The sequence below is a fragment of the Drosophila takahashii genome, chromosome 2R, assembly GCF_030179915.1.
Source record: "Drosophila takahashii strain IR98-3 E-12201 chromosome 2R, DtakHiC1v2, whole genome shotgun sequence".
NCBI classification, from domain to species: domain Eukaryota; kingdom Metazoa; phylum Arthropoda; class Insecta; order Diptera; family Drosophilidae; genus Drosophila; species Drosophila takahashii.
In genome coordinates this window covers 37,625,666-37,640,639 of record NC_091679.1, presented here as the reverse complement: position 1 = coordinate 37,640,639, position 14,974 = coordinate 37,625,666, and the positions used below count along the sequence as shown (strand labels likewise).

The 14,974-nt window shown below is 47.9% G+C and overlaps 5 protein-coding genes across 14 annotated transcripts in view; 4 read left to right on the top strand and 1 right to left on the bottom strand.

Moving 5' to 3' along the window:
• Window positions 1–397: 397 nt before the first annotated feature.
• Window positions 398–7,722, top strand: ATPCL (ATP-citrate synthase). 5 transcript variants are annotated; one of them, XM_070214103.1, is made up of 9 exons: window positions 398–497; window positions 1,559–1,724; window positions 3,355–3,540; window positions 3,603–4,329; window positions 4,395–4,718; window positions 5,233–5,383; window positions 5,440–6,673; window positions 6,736–7,076; window positions 7,141–7,722. In XM_070214103.1, exons 2-9 carry the CDS (start codon window positions 1,566–1,568, stop codon window positions 7,307–7,309), a joined length of 3,291 nt encoding a protein of 1,096 aa, XP_070070204.1. In that variant the 5' UTR covers window positions 398–497; window positions 1,559–1,565; the 3' UTR covers window positions 7,310–7,722. The 5 variants fall into 5 exon arrangements, with proteins under 5 accessions (XP_070070204.1, XP_070070203.1, XP_017010242.2 ...); XM_070214102.1 differs by having other exon boundaries at window positions 5,230–5,383; XM_017154753.3 differs by having other exon boundaries at window positions 5,182–5,383.
• Window positions 7,723–7,809: 87 nt separating this feature from the next.
• LOC108066298 (transmembrane protein 208) lies at window positions 7,810–8,982 on the bottom strand. The gene is made up of 4 exons (XM_017154757.3): window positions 8,827–8,982; window positions 8,606–8,761; window positions 8,408–8,544; window positions 7,810–8,349 (listed from the first exon to the last, which is right to left on the bottom strand). Exons 1-4 carry the CDS (start codon window positions 8,830–8,832, stop codon window positions 8,124–8,126), a joined length of 525 nt encoding a protein of 174 aa, XP_017010246.2. The 5' UTR covers window positions 8,833–8,982; the 3' UTR covers window positions 7,810–8,123.
• Window positions 8,983–9,198: 216 nt separating this feature from the next.
• Pex11ab (peroxin 11) lies at window positions 9,199–10,198 on the top strand. The gene is made up of 2 exons (XM_017154826.3): window positions 9,199–9,465; window positions 9,517–10,198. Exons 1-2 carry the CDS (start codon window positions 9,288–9,290, stop codon window positions 10,068–10,070), a joined length of 732 nt encoding a protein of 243 aa, XP_017010315.1. The 5' UTR covers window positions 9,199–9,287; the 3' UTR covers window positions 10,071–10,198.
• A 71-nt stretch (window positions 10,199–10,269) lies between these two features.
• On the top strand, window positions 10,270–12,372 carry LOC108066337 (palmitoyltransferase ZDHHC3). The gene is made up of 4 exons (XM_017154825.3): window positions 10,270–10,715; window positions 11,377–11,598; window positions 11,663–11,875; window positions 11,955–12,372. Exons 1-4 carry the CDS (start codon window positions 10,425–10,427, stop codon window positions 12,111–12,113), a joined length of 885 nt encoding a protein of 294 aa, XP_017010314.1. The 5' UTR covers window positions 10,270–10,424; the 3' UTR covers window positions 12,114–12,372.
• A 180-nt stretch (window positions 12,373–12,552) lies between these two features.
• The window catches only part of Strn-Mlck (Stretchin-Mlck), a 48,897-nt gene continuing 46,475 nt past the window's right edge, over window positions 12,553–14,974 (top strand). For all 6 annotated transcript variants that reach the window (XR_011417819.1, XM_070212565.1, XM_070212563.1 and 3 more), the window contains exons 1-2: window positions 12,553–13,125; window positions 14,330–14,507. Coding sequence is in view for 5 of the 6 variants with exons in the window: in XM_070212565.1 (XP_070068666.1) it covers window positions 13,095–13,125; window positions 14,330–14,507 (209 nt within the window). In the remaining variant the exon portion in view is untranslated. The remainder of the gene's footprint in view (window positions 13,126–14,329; window positions 14,508–14,974) is intronic.

Here is a 14,974-nt window from a genome sequence, read left to right as displayed (position 1 = left end):
GTTGATTTTGAAATAAATAATACCCCGTATATAATATAATGAGGGTATTCCCTAAACTGTTGAATTGCTGAATTGTTGAATTTTGGTCCATACAAACATTTCAGCAGTTTAGGGAATACCCAGAATATATTATATATAACCAAATACCGATTCCAAATTTTTTAATTTTTTATTTCAAATTCAATCTCCGCCAGAATTGTTAAAATCTTTACTTTAACAACTGCATCTGCATCGGCTAAGTTAGCGAGGACACCCTCCTAAAATTGACTAATTAATACTGTTGCATACCGTTAGGCATTTTGTAGTTGCGCCTTAAGGTAGGCTCCGAATTTGTGTTTACCCAAATATATCGCCATGTAACCGAAAGAAAACGGAGAAAGAGCTATCGATTGTCGCCCATCGCCGCTTTGCCATCGCTAGGTCAAAAAACCAAAAGAAAGTTGCAGTTTAGTTTGCGTGTTAAAATTAATCGCGGTCGTGAAGCTGATATAATTAAAGTGAGTGTCTAAGAAGTGGATAAACCTTTCTGGCTATAACCCTTGACAAATCTGAACGAAGGGAGGAGAGGGCGGCAGAAAACATGACTAGAAGAGATCGGCTTGCTACGCAAACACACACACACACATATCCGCGCAATCTTGCAAAAATATTAATGAGAAAATCTGCAAACTATTTTGCAATAAATAATAGCGAAGACGAAGACTAACGGCTATTCCACCTGCTACTTGGTGATGCAACGGCCTTATTGATTTTGCCCACTTTCACCGCTTACAACACATTCGGCTTTAGTTTTAGTTTCCGAGTTTAAGTTTCACCAGCGCGCACGAAATTTCCATACGCATTTCAGCAAGGCGTGAACTTCGTTTCCAGATGTAAATTAGATCGTGTGTACTTGCAAAGTCATCAGCCCCCTGAAAAGGTTCTCTTTTTCGAATTAGATAGCCAGCTAACTAACTGCCAGCTCTCCAGGTATTTCAGAGAAAGTTCAGCCCTTCAGTGACCCACTGACTGGCTTTCGTTGCAATGATATGATGATAACCGGTTCGGGAAAAGGTTCCCCCCCTCCCCCCACTCGATGGTCCAGGGCCCGAGATCCCGTTGTAATCTCCGGGGAACTTGGGGGAAAGAGAGCCCCCACACACACATACCTCCCGAAATTCTAAAGACCCGACGAAGCCCACGAAGTTAAAGCCGAGGCAGCGCTACGAAATCGAAAACGAAATCAGAATACGCCTGTTGCTGGCTCATTTTCATGGCTGGTGCTGTCGCCTATTCGATTTCAGTTTACTCCCAGACGCGACGACGTGCAGGTTGACCAATTGCCCGGTTCCCCAAGCCGAATCCAAAGCTAAACCCAGCACGCACACCTAAAAACGAACTCGAAACCTATTGCACCTGCACACAGTCGCGCTCTAATCAATTCTAAGTAAATAAATCAAAGTTTGAAAGTACAGGCAAAGTCAAACGGTACGCGCGAGCACACGAGACGACCTCCTCTATTTGTCTTTGATATTTGCCCGGAAATACTAGTAATTCCCTTGATATTGTCCTATTACAGCTTCAACATGTCGGCGAAAGCAATCACGGAGGCCTCCGGCAAGGACATCCTGAACCGCCATCTCAACACCCACGGCGCCGGCGTGACCACCTGCAGGTTTGCCACAGTGAACTCCTCTACAGATTGGTCCAAGCTCGCCGTCGACCAGCCCTGGCTGCTGACCACGGTGAGTGCCAGTTAAAAATAGCCACGGAACTCGCAGATTGCCGAACAGCCGATGTGCAGGAACAACAATTGGGCCGGCGACAACAAACGCCGCCGCTTGGCGGGATTGTCATTGAACTTGACCTCGTGGTGGAGGCTCTACCACGCCGTTGAGGGATGACTAAGCGCGGCTCCTGATAAGAACGAAATGGGGCGCCGGAATCTGCGGGGTAGACGGACGCACTCTAGTTTTTATCAGATGGCCGCACTCCCAGCCGCAGGTCGCGTGGCATGGCGTGGTCTTGGCCCGCTTGGTTATCCGCCGGCGGATCAGGCTCACCTCATTTGCGAGCACGATAAGCGTGCGTGGAGATTGGGATTCTCGATCACGCACCTATCTCTGATTGACCTTCCGATCGATTGTGGAAAGTTTAGCTGTAGCAGGGTACTTATCTTGAGGGTGACGCTTTATTGTTGAGTGGGCAATTCGGGGGAACTAATAGGTTGTGTTTTGCAGAAAACCTCTATCATGGAAATCCAAGTAGGCGAAATCTTATCTTCAAGTTATTTGTTGACTTTAGAGGGAGCGTCTGAATTCGTTGGTCTTATCTGGCACGGGTTTAAACCTTAAATTTATAAAAGTAGAAATCGTATCTATGGTAAATTCTATATAAATGTCACATTAATAGTTGATTGGGTTATTTGGAATGGTTTAAAGAGGTTTAAGTCTTATCTTAAAGTTATTTGTTGATTTTAAAAGGAAGCGTCCCCATTTTCAGTATGGTAAAAAAGTAGAAATTGTGAAAATCCCACTTGAAGAATGGGGTTTTTATTTTTGGGAAAATATAACTTTAGTGGAAATCAAAAGAAGCATAATCTTATCTAAAAATTCTAGCGGGAGAAGCCCTATCATTTAAGTTATATAGAAGAAAGTTTAGGAACCTATTTTTAAAGTACTTCAACTTATCTGGTAATTAATTCATGGGGCATATCCCATTGTTACTTTATCGTGGGAAGTGGCCAAATACTTATATTAACTTGGTGACTATATTTGCTGAAGAATCCCCACTGATAAAGATGTTTACCTCTCCCAAGTGCGATGGGTAAACAAGTTTTGAGTCTTAACAAACAATACAATTCACGCAATAAAACCAACAAAGCAGAGAGGTATTTTTAAGAAGTATAGTTTACTTTTATTGTATGATCCCACATGACATATTCTTATTATAATTTTATATGTGTTTTTATTATATCCATATAAAAGTTCCAAAAATCCACCATGTCATAAGTTCTTTCGGCTGTAATTACACGACAAAGTTGATCGCCTGATGACTCGGATGACATTTTGTACTCGGACGTTTGCTCAATTTACACTCGTACGATCTTCTAATAAGCGTATGAGATGTGTTTTTTTTGTGTGGGCACAAGTACAAGTTGGGGTAAGGGTACGAGCACTGGCATTGTCATTGCCAATGACGCGGGAACGCGACCCCTGGCGCTATCGGCTGATCTCGCCGACAGATGCTTTGCTTTAGAACCGGCTTTTTGCTGACGCCGCGCTCAGGAGGTTCAACGATTTGTCGCTTATTTAGTACATATATAGTATATATTTGGTACACATTTAATTAACACCGTCCTTTCCTTTGTTGCAGCCGCTGGTGGTGAAGCCCGATCAACTGATCAAGCGTCGCGGAAAGCTGGGATTGATTGGCGTCAAAAAGAACTTCGAGCAGGTGAAGCAGTGGATTGGTGAGCGGCTCAACAAGGACCAGAAGATCGGAAATGCCGTGGGCAAGCTGCGCAACTTCATCATCGAGCCTTTTGTGCCACACACAGATGTGAGTTAATTCTTGGTTTCCCTCTTTAAATATGTATTTAATCTTGTTAACTACTATTTCAGGCCGAGGAGATGTACGTGTGCGTTTACTCGCACCGCGCTGCCGACACCATTCTGTTCTACCACCAGGGTGGCGTGGATATTGGCGATGTAGATGCCAAGGCCGTGAAGCTGGACGTCCCTGTAAACTCCACTCTGTCGCTGGCCGACGTCAAGAGCAAGCTGCTGAAGGAGGTCAAGGATGCGGGCACCAAGGAGCGCATTGCCAAGTTCATTAGCGCTCTGTACACGACCTATGTGGACCTGTACTTTACATATCTAGAGATCAATCCTCTGGTGGTTACGGCCGACAGTCTGTACATCCTGGATTTGGCGGCCAAGCTGGACTCGACCGCCGACTTCATCTGCCGTCCCAAGTGGGGCGAGATTGACTACCCACCGCCGTTCGGTCGGGATGCCTATCCCGAGGAGGCCTACATCGCTGATCTGGACGCCAAGAGCGGTGCTTCGCTCAAGCTGACGATCCTGAATCGCAACGGACGCATCTGGACGATGGTGGCGGGCGGTGGCGCCAGTGTCATCTACTCGGACACCATTTGCGACTTGGGTGGAGCCTCCGAGCTGGCCAACTATGGCGAGTACAGTGGAGCTCCCTCGGAGCAGCAGACATACGAGTACGCCAAGACGATCCTCAACCTAATGACCTCCTCGCCAAAGCATCCCGATGGCAAGGTGCTGATTACGGGAGGTGGCATTGCCAACTTTACCAATGTGGCGGCGACCTTCCAAGGTGAGACACATATTCAGCTTACCTATCTAATCAACCATCAATCTAAATGTGTAACCTCTATGCAGGCATCATCACCGCCCTGCGCGAGTTCCAGCCCAAGCTGGCGGAGCACAATGTGTCGATCTTTGTGCGTCGCGCCGGACCCAACTACCAGGAGGGTCTGCGGAAGATGCGCGACTTTGGCAGCACTCTGGGCATCCCACTGCACGTCTTCGGACCCGAGACCCACATGACCGCCATTTGCGGCATGGCGCTGGGCAAGCGGCCCATTCCCCAGGTGTCCAGCGTTGAGTTCTCGACCGCGAACTTCTTGCTGCCCGGTGGACAGCAGGCCCAGGCAGATCTCAAGGCGGCCAGCGATGCCAGCGAGGCTTTGGGCTCCAATGCCGGTAAGTAGAGTAGCTGGGTGTCTTAAGAGTTTGTGTGCGGCTAACCCGGGATCTCACTAATCCATTTTAGCTGTAGTCCAATGAACTGTTTGTATTCCCTGCTACAGATTGCAACGCATCGATCGTCCTCACTTATCTGATCTCTCTCTCTTTTCTCTCTCTGTATTTTGTATGTTTGCATTGCTCGCCCTCGACTACAACGACATCGAATCTTGTCGCCACACTCACCAAAAAATTATCCACATATTCCTCCACCAAATTAATAACTAAACCAAAATGCTCGTTTGGCCAACCGATCTGATCCGATTCCACCCAATCTGATCCCTCATCACCCCGTGTTCGTGTTATGTTCCATGTGTTTGTGTCTCGTACTGGTTTGTCAATCTTCTACACGTCCTGATCTCGCTCTCTGCTCCTCCATCATCATCGACTCTCGTCTCTCGACTCGTTCCATTTGGGATAGCCCTGAGCCCGACCGCAGCTAAACCGATTAAACTACCACCTATCTCAGCAGATGAGGGCGACAGCGCGAGCTGTGCATCCGGTGCTCAGCGCAACGGATCGAGTGTGACCCGAAAGTTCTTCTCGAACACCACCAAGGCGATTGTGTGGGGCATGCAGCAGCGGGCGGTGCAGTCGATGCTCGACTTTGACTTCATCTGCAGGTAAGTTAGAGATTCTAGTGCTAATCATATCACTATAATATCATATATTCCTTCAGACGCGACGAGCCTTCTGTGGTGGCCATGGTTTATCCCTTCACCGGCGATCACAAGCAGAAGTACTACTGGGGCCACAAGGAAATCCTCATTCCCGTCTACAAGAAAATGTCCGATGCCATCCACAAGCACAAGGATGTCGACGTTATGGTCAACTTTGCTTCCATGCGCAGCGCTTACGAGTCGACGCTCGAGGTGCTGGAATTCCCGCAGATCCGTACGGTGGCCATTATTGCCGAGGGCATTCCGGAGAACATGACGCGCAAGCTGATCATCGAGGCGGACAAGAAGGGCGTCGCAATCATTGGACCCGCCACCGTGGGCGGTGTTAAGCCCGGTTGCTTCAAGATTGGCAACACCGGCGGCATGCTGGACAACATCCTGCACTCGAAACTCTACCGTCCCGGCAGTGTGGCATATGTTTCCCGCTCCGGCGGAATGTCCAACGAGCTGAACAACATCATTTCCAAGGCCACCGACGGCGTGATCGAGGGCATTGCCATCGGAGGTGATCGCTACCCGGGCTCCACCTTCATGGATCACATTCTGCGCTATCAAGCGGATCCGGAAACCAAGCTGATTGTCCTGCTGGGCGAAGTGGGTGGCACCGAGGAGTATGATGTGTGTGCTGCTCTGAAAGACGGTCGCATTACCAAGCCTCTGGTGGCCTGGTGCATTGGAACTTGCGCCAGCATGTTTACTTCGGAGGTGCAGTTCGGTCACGCCGGTTCCTGCGCAAATTCCGATCGTGAGACGGCCACAGCCAAGAACAAGGGTCTGCGGGATGCCGGCGCCTATGTTCCCGATTCTTTCGACACGCTGGGCGAGCTCATCCATCACGTGTACGGCGAGCTAGTGAAGACGGGTCGCGTGGTGCCCAAGGAGGAGGTGCCGCCGCCAACAGTGCCCATGGATTACTCGTGGGCCCGCGAGCTGGGTCTCATCCGCAAGCCCGCCTCCTTCATGACCTCGATCTGCGACGAGCGTGGCCAGGAGCTGATCTACGCGGGAATGCCCATCAGCGAGGTGCTCAGCAAGGACGTGGGCATTGGCGGAGTCATATCGCTGCTGTGGTTCCAGCGCTGCCTGCCTTCGTACGTCTGCAAGTTCTTCGAGATGTGCCTGATGGTCACTGCGGATCACGGACCCGCCGTTTCGGGAGCCCACAACACCATTGTGTGCGCCCGTGCTGGCAAGGATCTGGTCTCCTCGGTCGTCAGCGGTCTGCTGACCATTGTAAGATAAATTAAGTGGAATTTAAATTTCAATTGTAACACAATTTCTGATATTTCTTACAGGGCGATCGCTTTGGAGGTGCTCTGGACGGATCGGCCCGCCAGTTCTCCGAGGCCTACGACACCAACCTGCATCCCATGGAGTTTGTGAACAAGATGCGCAAGGAGGGCAAGCTCATTCTGGGCATTGGCCACCGTGTGAAGTCCATTAACAACCCGGATGTGCGCGTCAAGATCATCAAGGAGTTCGTGCTGGAGAACTTCCCTGCGTGCCCGCTGCTTAAATACGCCCTGGAGGTGGAGAAGATCACTACCAACAAGAAACCGAATCTTATCCTCAATGTGGACGGCGTGATAGCCACCGCATTTGTGGACATGCTGCGCAACAGCGGCTCATTTACCAGGTGAGCGGAGGGAACTAGGAGTTCGATGACAAACGGAGTCTAAAACACTCGATTTAACTTTCAGTGAGGAGGCACAAGAGTACATCAATGTCGGCGCAATCAACTCGCTGTTCGTGCTGGGCCGCAGCATAGGATTTATTGGCCACTACATGGACCAGAAACGTCTCAAACAGGGCCTGTACCGCCACCCGTGGGACGACATCTCATACGTCATTCCCGAGCAGTACAACTAGGCGGGCAGATGGAGCCGCTTGAGCCGCGTCGATGTTATATATTTACGTATAAACAAGCATATATATATTAATCGGAAGTTGTTGTAGTTAAGCACAGATGTATGATGTTAGGCAAGGAGGTTCCCGGTCTACCCGCGCATGTGCCTCTCCCCAGTTTCCCCCTAAACCCCATCTCACTTAACCTGCATTTAAAGTTCTTAAGTTACCATCATTGCCCTCGTTGTTCTTGTAAGCGGTGCGTGCCTCGGAGCCTCGTAGGGGTTTTGGAATCTAGACCTAGTGAAATCTAGTGCTCCGAGACGCACAACACAACACAGTACCCCAAGCATAACACTATTTGATACTTTTATACTTTAGTTTGGATGCTCACAATTGTCTAGACAACAAGAGAATAAATTGTTGCAAAAGCTTAATTTTATTTTCGATCGCCCTTCGTTTATTGCTTATTATTTATTGGCTCCCCTTGCCAGCATCTCGAAGAGAAACGGACACTGCACTAGTTCCTGCTGCACTGAAGCACATTTATTTATAAACAATTACACGAATATATATATTTACAATGCACAAAAACCCGGCGGCACCTGGTGAGGAAATGCAATTTCCCTCGCAGAGCCCGTCGTCTTGGAAAATTCACCGCAATTAAATCGCACAAAAATGCTTTGACTAACTAAAACCGTGAATTGTCTTTTGTCTCGAGCAGTTTAATTTGCTGAACATTTAACAATTTGGAAACGCACACACAACTAAGCGTAGAATCTCATGAAAACCAGGAACCCCTTAACTACTAGGTCACCTCGGGCGGTGGAGGTGTCTCCTATCTCATGCGGCGCATCTTGCGCTCCAGTTTCTTTTGCTTCTTCTCGTCCACCTCGGGATTCTCGTCCTGGGCGTTGCGCTGCGACAGCCAAGGCTGGATGACCGTTCCCCAGAGCATCCAGCCAGCGCGTACGGGCGCCAGGAGGAGCACCAGCCAGAAGTAGTTGGAGATGAGGGCCAGCAGCAGTGTGCCGGAGGTGAGGATGATCAGGTCCTTGACGTTTCTGCAGGGAATAGTCTTGGTTAGGCAAGCTAACTATAGATTCCACTGGGTGCACTTACTCCGCGATACCGCCCTCCATGTTCAAGTCGTTGCCGGAGTCCACAAGAGCACCGCTCTCGGAGTATTTCGCCTTGGACATGAAGGCCATAAACTGGTAGGAGCTTCCAAGGATCAGCAATGCCAGAATGTGCATGAACTGAAAGGAGGAAGTAGGAACTCCAGATTAACCATATTAAAATGGACCTCTGCCGACTTACCACCGAGGTTTTGGTGACCTCAAAGACCAGGAAACTGAGGAGCACGGCGGGTGCAGCGCATCCAATGGCCATGTTTCGGTAGAAAGCCAGTGTCGTCTTGTTTTCCTCCACGATTTGCTTGGCGCCCTTCGTGCCCTGTTTGCCCTTCTGTTGTGGCTGCAAGTAGACAAGCGATTTTGTGTAATCCTCGAGCGCGTTGTCCTGGTGCTGGTTAAACTTACTGCCATGGTGAAATTGCTAGTTGTGTGTCAGGTATTTCGAAAATGAAAATCGGACCACTATTTTACGTGGCGAAGGCAAATTTTCAACAATGCGAGTGTTTTGCAACACTGTTTTTAGTAGTGTTGCGAAACATGCACTTTTTTTAGTTGGCAGGGGCGTAGATATAGAAGGGGTTTCTTTTATTTTTCATATTAAATAAAATGTGCTTCATTAAACTTTATAATTTAAAGAGTCTTTAATTTCTTTATTTATTTTTTATTTAGTTATTGATATTCACTGTAAGTTAAGGAATGGGTTCAATAAATAATTCCAGCTGCGCCCATGTCCCAACCTTGTCATTCACCGCGAAACGCGGAAACAGCTGATTGCCCCCAGCCAAACATTCGACCTTTAGATTTTGGATTGGATCTAGCTTAGATTTGAATTTGCTGCACAACACAACTAGCTGTGCGTTCACAACATGAGTATGGATCGGCTGGTGCAGTTGAACAACCAGGCCGGCGGTCGGGACAAGATCGCCCGCCTCGTCCAGTACGCCTCGCGGGCCATGTGGGACTCGCTGGAGTCCGCCAATTCCAGTCCGGCGCTGGTGGACAACTTCAAGACGATCGAATACATCCTGAGCACCTTCCGAAAGTGTGGGTATCCTTGGCGACCACTAATCCCTCAACTAATTCCTCCAATTGCAGTGCTCCGGTTCGGCAAGTGCGTCGATGTGTTCTACGGCACCCTGAAGACCATCCACCATCCGGACCTCACCATCCGGGTGACGCTCACCCTGAGCAAGCTTTCACAGTCGCTGTTCCTCTTCGCCGACCACTTCCTCTGGCTGGCCAGGACGGGATTGACGGCGGTGAACGCCAAGCGCTGGTCGAGCATCGCCAACAAGTACTGGCTGTTTTCGATCATAATGAACCTGTGCCGGGACTTCTACGAGATCCTGAGGGTACTGGACCTGCATCGTTCCGGCTGCAAGGGCGGAATCTCCCGCTGCCGCATCCCCACGAGCATCAACTCCCCGGAGGACATCAAACGCCTGGCCCTGCAATCCTATGTTCTGGTGCAGGGACACAAGGACATTGTGGTGGACACGGTGAAGAACGTATGCGACTTCTTCATCCCCCTCACTGCCCTGGGCTACACGAGTCTCACGCCCCGGGCAATTGGACTCCTGGGGGCGATTTCATCGCTGGCCGGACTCTGGGCTCTGCTGGAACCCAAGGCCAAGCTGACGCCTGCATAACACCTGATATTGGAAACCTTGTAGATAGGGGCCCCGTATGAATTCCTTGTATCTATTTTAATTGTTGTATTGTATTTGTATTTGTGCTGTCGGATTAAGTTGAAAGATAAACGAACGATTTTATGAAACCACCTCGCTTATCCTCCCCCTGTGTTACCGCCTCGCTGCGAATGCCCAACAGCTGACGCCAGCCGCCCCCACTGTGAATGGCACTTTTGTACGGTTGTGTTTTTCCGTGTTCCGTGTTTGCCCCTTTATCAAACGCCTTTTGGCTAATGGTCCGCAGTCCGGCGGCGCTATCACGGAATCGACCAGGCCAATGAGTCACCAGTGCGCGGGCTGCATCCGGACACCATGAACTCCTACTCCTACTCGGCTCTCTCGCCCGGCGGAGGCGGGGGCTTCGGTGGCGTCGACCAACACAACCGATGCTGCGGGAACAAGGCCTGGTGCGTCAAGGACATCTGCGGCATTGTCTGCGTGGTCATGACCTGGCTGCTCATCCTGTTCGCCGAGTTCGTGGTCATGCGGCTGATCCTCCTGCCCAGCAACTACACGGTCTTCAGCACCATCAACATGGTCGTGTTCCAGGCGCTGGCCTTCCTCGCCTTTGCCTCGCACATACGCACAATGCTCTCGGATCCGGTGAGTGATTGGGTGTACGGTCGATGATATAGGAGTTGTGTTCCAATTTCCACCTTATCTATGTATGTGGGCGGCAAAAGTGCCTAATGAGCATGAATATTAGAAAATTTATGGGATTCCCTGAAAAGTACAAAAAAAATCTACTCTTTTAATGTCAATAAAATTCTGGGTATTGGTAATTTGATTGTTCTGTTGGCTTTAATTGTTTTTAAATTGTTGTTTATGTCCAAAAATCTTGTGTTTCCTCGCAAAAAATGAATTTATGTCCATAAATCTTGTTTTTTTGCAAAAAAATTATTTTAAAATTAATAATTATTGTATTTGGTTAGTTCTATAATGCTAGACTTGTTATTAAAACTAAGACTACACACAAAAAAAGACTTGTTCCCGTAAAATCGATATGGCCATGTAATTTTCAGTTCAATGCATATCGTTTTTACATGAAATACTCTTTTCGACCAGTTCAAATTTACCTGGCCGCATATCAATTTAAAATTTATCTTCAATAATGTAAACTCGATTTACGTTTCATACTGATTTTTTTTTGGGTGCCTTAATAAAACTTATACACTAGATGGCTGGGCCATTATTTAAGCATTTAATTTTTAGTCATCCTACTTAAGTATTTAGTAAATTTAATACTAATTACAATCATTTTCAGGGCGCTGTACCTCGAGGAAACGCCACCAAGGAGATGATCGAACAGATGGGCTACCGCGAGGGCCAGATGTTCTACAAGTGCCCCAAGTGCTGCAGCATCAAGCCGGAGCGGGCCCACCACTGCTCCGTTTGCCAGCGGTGCATCCGCAAGATGGACCACCACTGTCCGTGGGTCAATAATTGCGTGGGCGAGAACAACCAGAAGTACTTTGTGCTCTTCACCGTAAGTTCTTAAGCTCTTATTATATCAACCTCCCCAATTAATGGCTCTTTCCTCCGATCCGCAGTTCTACATTGCTTCGATCTCAGTGCACACGCTCTTCCTGGTGCTCACCCAGTTTGCGGAGTGCGTGAAGAACGACTGGCGCACCTGCTCGCCGTACTCTCCGCCGGCCACTATTTTCCTGCTGCTCTTTCTCACCTTCGAGGGCCTCATGTTCGGCATATTCACCATCATCATGCTGGCCACTCAGCTGACGGCCATCCTAAACGATCAGACGGTGGGTGCTCGGTGGCCTCTTGGCACGTGATTATCCGGATAACGTTCTCTCTGATTATCTCTCCCTCTCTCTAAAACAGGGCATCGAACAGCTGAAGAAGGAGGAGGCCCGCTGGGCCAAGAAGTCGCGCCTCAAGAGCATCCAGTCGGTGTTCGGACGCTTCTCGCTGGCCTGGTTCTCGCCCTTCACGGAACCCTCGTGTCGCACAAGGTTCAACTCGCACTTCTACTCTGTCTGAGGGAAGCCACTGGATTGGAGCACGGATTAGCTTAATCGAACAATACTAACTAACTAACAAACGTACAAGGCAACAAGTTGTCGTCGCCACTTGTTGCGCCGCTGAGTGCAATTTTGTATTTTGCAATTGCTATTTTTCGATCAATTGTCGACTATATTTACTATAAATCGTATGTGTGTGTCTAGGACTAAGCAAGGGGATTAAATATTCATTGCCTTAGCCAGGTGGAGATGTGTACTTACCTGAGAGCCCTACTAAATGCCTTGTTTTGTGTTTTGTTTGTACCATTGGGTGAGAGAAGTCCCCGTAGTCAGATGCCATGCGCGGCATCTCCGATCTTCTTGAGGAGAGATCGCTTGTTCTCGGGGCAGCCAAAATTATCCGACATGGACAGGCGAGAATGCTGCTGCTGGTGATCTGTCTGCTCAGTTCAGTCGAGTTCAGTCTGAGAAAAACGATCGGAGATCCAGGAGGTGTCTGCTGGACGTGGTGTGCGCCATTCGAACGCCGATGCTGTGTTGTACATATTGTTTATATATAGAAAGATAGAACATCTCTGTGTTCCCAAACGTGAGTGCGAGTGTGTGTGTGCGAGTGTCTGGTGGATTTCAAATTGGAATTGGAAGAGGAATACGTGTATATCCGCTGCACCAGCACAGTTTTTAAATAATGCCGCAGGCCGAAAATGTGAATATATCCTAATTACACATTTTCCGATCCATTGTGCCCGACGAATACGCCTAATTACCAGCGGAAAATTTCATTTCAGTGAATCGGAAACGGAAAAATTCAAATTTTTACCGTCGTTTGTGTGCGGCGCGTTCTAAATATAAATAAAAAAGAAAGAAATCGCTTTCGGTTAATGCCGCGTTGAAAATACCCATCCATTGAAAATACTGCGCCCTAATCCTACACAGCAAGTCCTGAAAGTCCCATGCCGAAGTGGCCCTGTTTCGGCTAATTATATAGTGAGACCTGAGCATGGAAAGTTCGCCAGCAGCCAATGCCGCGGGTAAGCATCTTGATCATCATCATTTAAAAGCCCCGGCGCCGGGAAAGTGAGAGATTCTCCTTTTTTTCTCGCCACTGCTCCCGATCCCGGACACGAACAGAGTACTTCATGGCTATTTGTGGGGTTGGGATATGTATTTTTATGGTCTGCCGGGCTCCGTCTCCGTTTTCCTCCCCATCACCGTTGTGCGGCCCACAGTGCGGTTACGTAATTGTGAATTGAGTATGAGAAATTTTCATAATTGTACGTTGGAATATGCGCTGGTCGAGTGTCATTGTTGCGTCCGCATCCCGGCGAGGACCGAGTACCGAGTACTACGTTCCCAACTGCTTAAATACTATTTACGAATCACATTTGATTATGGCTCCCCAAGCAGAAAGATTCGACATGCTCGCAAATAGTGCTTGTTGACGCGTATAAATAATATTTGGAGCTATTTTTAGTGAATATTCCGAATACTCGATGTTTGTGCAGGGTATGGGGATGTGCACCGGACAAACGGACTTCTTAGTGTAAACACAAACATTTATAGTCGAAGAAGTAGAGTGTTTATTGATTTTCGATTCTAAAAAACAACTGTACATGAAGATACAAATATTAATCGGATAACTTTTTAGAAAGCATTTAATTAGGGTTTCCTACCTAAAAGGAACACTGATTAATTAAGCTTAATATATAAATATATGTTTAAAATTTAAATAATATCAAATATCTCTAAAGTTACTTTCTATACCTCGGAAAAAACAATGCTATTTTCGAGTAAGTGCAATTGATCGTTTGATCTTTTCAGTAAAACTTTTAATAGGAACTGTAGATTTTTTCTTTTTTAAATTAATTATTTTGCAATATATTTTTAATTGCTTAGTGTAAAATAAACACTATATATATATATGTATATTACATTAAACAAGTTAAAATATTTAAAACTGAGTTTGGAAGGAGTTAGCTGTAAAAACACGTTTTTTTCATCAGCTCAACACGGTATCCTTACGTCGAATCCACTATAGATTGGCGACTCTCCGCCTTTGTTGCCGGCATAACTATGTGTGTTTATGTCTGCCCGTGGCTACGGGGCAATTCTTGACATTTCGCAAATATTTATGATAATTTGTTCGGCGTACGGCTTCCTCCGCCATCGAAACTTATAAAGCGATTAGTCATGCTTATAATTAACGCACAGTGATAACTTATTCCCACTTTGCAGAGCCTCCTGGCGAGGACGGAGGATCCGAGGCGGGCCAGCGCCAACCACCTCGCATCACGTTCAGCGATAACTCCAGCTCCCTGATCCGCTGCATCCCCAACGAACGAGCCACGTTCTTCGTGAAAATCGACTGCGCCGAGGAGGATGAGCCGGAACTGCTGCCCTTCAAATTCGAGTGGTAAGTCATAAATCTTTCGAACACAAATCTATTTTCCCTCGCTTACCTGTGCACTCGCTAAATCGCGTGAATCACCGTCCTTGCTCCGCCCGGTCTGCTGTGCATAATGCCAAATGCCAAAATTTGCGCATTAACATATGATTTCTCCTTCACGGCGACGGATCTGCTCAATTGAGCACACCGAGATCCGAGAGCAGATCTGCGCCGAAAAAGAGCGGTACGTCTTTAGGTTTCCGTCCCGATTTTCTCTGATTTTCCGCCCATGGGCCTCGGAAGCTCTTGAGCGGCCAGTTCCACTTTGACGATCGGCGCATTAACATATCCGTTGCCCAGCGGGCGGACACAAAGAATAGCATCAGTGCGGCGGCAGTGCTATACGAGAGTTCTATATATACCCACCACTGCGTATACGTGCTGGTTTGTGGAATCTGGGGGTGTCCACGCGGCGGATACTCGATAAATCACCT

Coding starts and splice junctions, on each gene's coding strand:
- ATPCL (XM_017154753.3), top strand. CDS start 1,566: ATGTCGGCGAAAGCAATCACGGAGGCCTCCGGCAAGGACATCCTGAAC. Junction 4,719..5,181: donor GGCTTTGGGCTCCAATGCCG/GTAAGTAGAGTA, acceptor CATTTGGGATAG/CCCTGAGCCCGACCGCAGCT. Junction 5,384..5,439: donor GACTTTGACTTCATCTGCAG/GTAAGTTAGAGA, acceptor ATATTCCTTCAG/ACGCGACGAGCCTTCTGTGG.
- LOC108066298 (XM_017154757.3), bottom strand. Junction 8,545..8,605: donor AGGTCACCAAAACCTCGGTG/GTAAGTCGGCAG, acceptor TCCTCCTTTCAG/TTCATGCACATTCTGGCATT. Junction 8,350..8,407: donor ATGGAGGGCGGTATCGCGGA/GTAAGTGCACCC, acceptor TATTCCCTGCAG/AAACGTCAAGGACCTGATCA.
- Pex11ab (XM_017154826.3), top strand. CDS start 9,288: ATGAGTATGGATCGGCTGGTGCAGTTGAACAACCAGGCCGGCGGTCGG. Junction 9,466..9,516: donor CCTGAGCACCTTCCGAAAGT/GTGGGTATCCTT, acceptor CTCCAATTGCAG/TGCTCCGGTTCGGCAAGTGC.
- LOC108066337 (XM_017154825.3), top strand. CDS start 10,425: ATGAACTCCTACTCCTACTCGGCTCTCTCGCCCGGCGGAGGCGGGGGC. Junction 11,599..11,662: donor AGTACTTTGTGCTCTTCACC/GTAAGTTCTTAA, acceptor TCCGATCCGCAG/TTCTACATTGCTTCGATCTC. Junction 11,876..11,954: donor CCATCCTAAACGATCAGACG/GTGGGTGCTCGG, acceptor TCTCTAAAACAG/GGCATCGAACAGCTGAAGAA.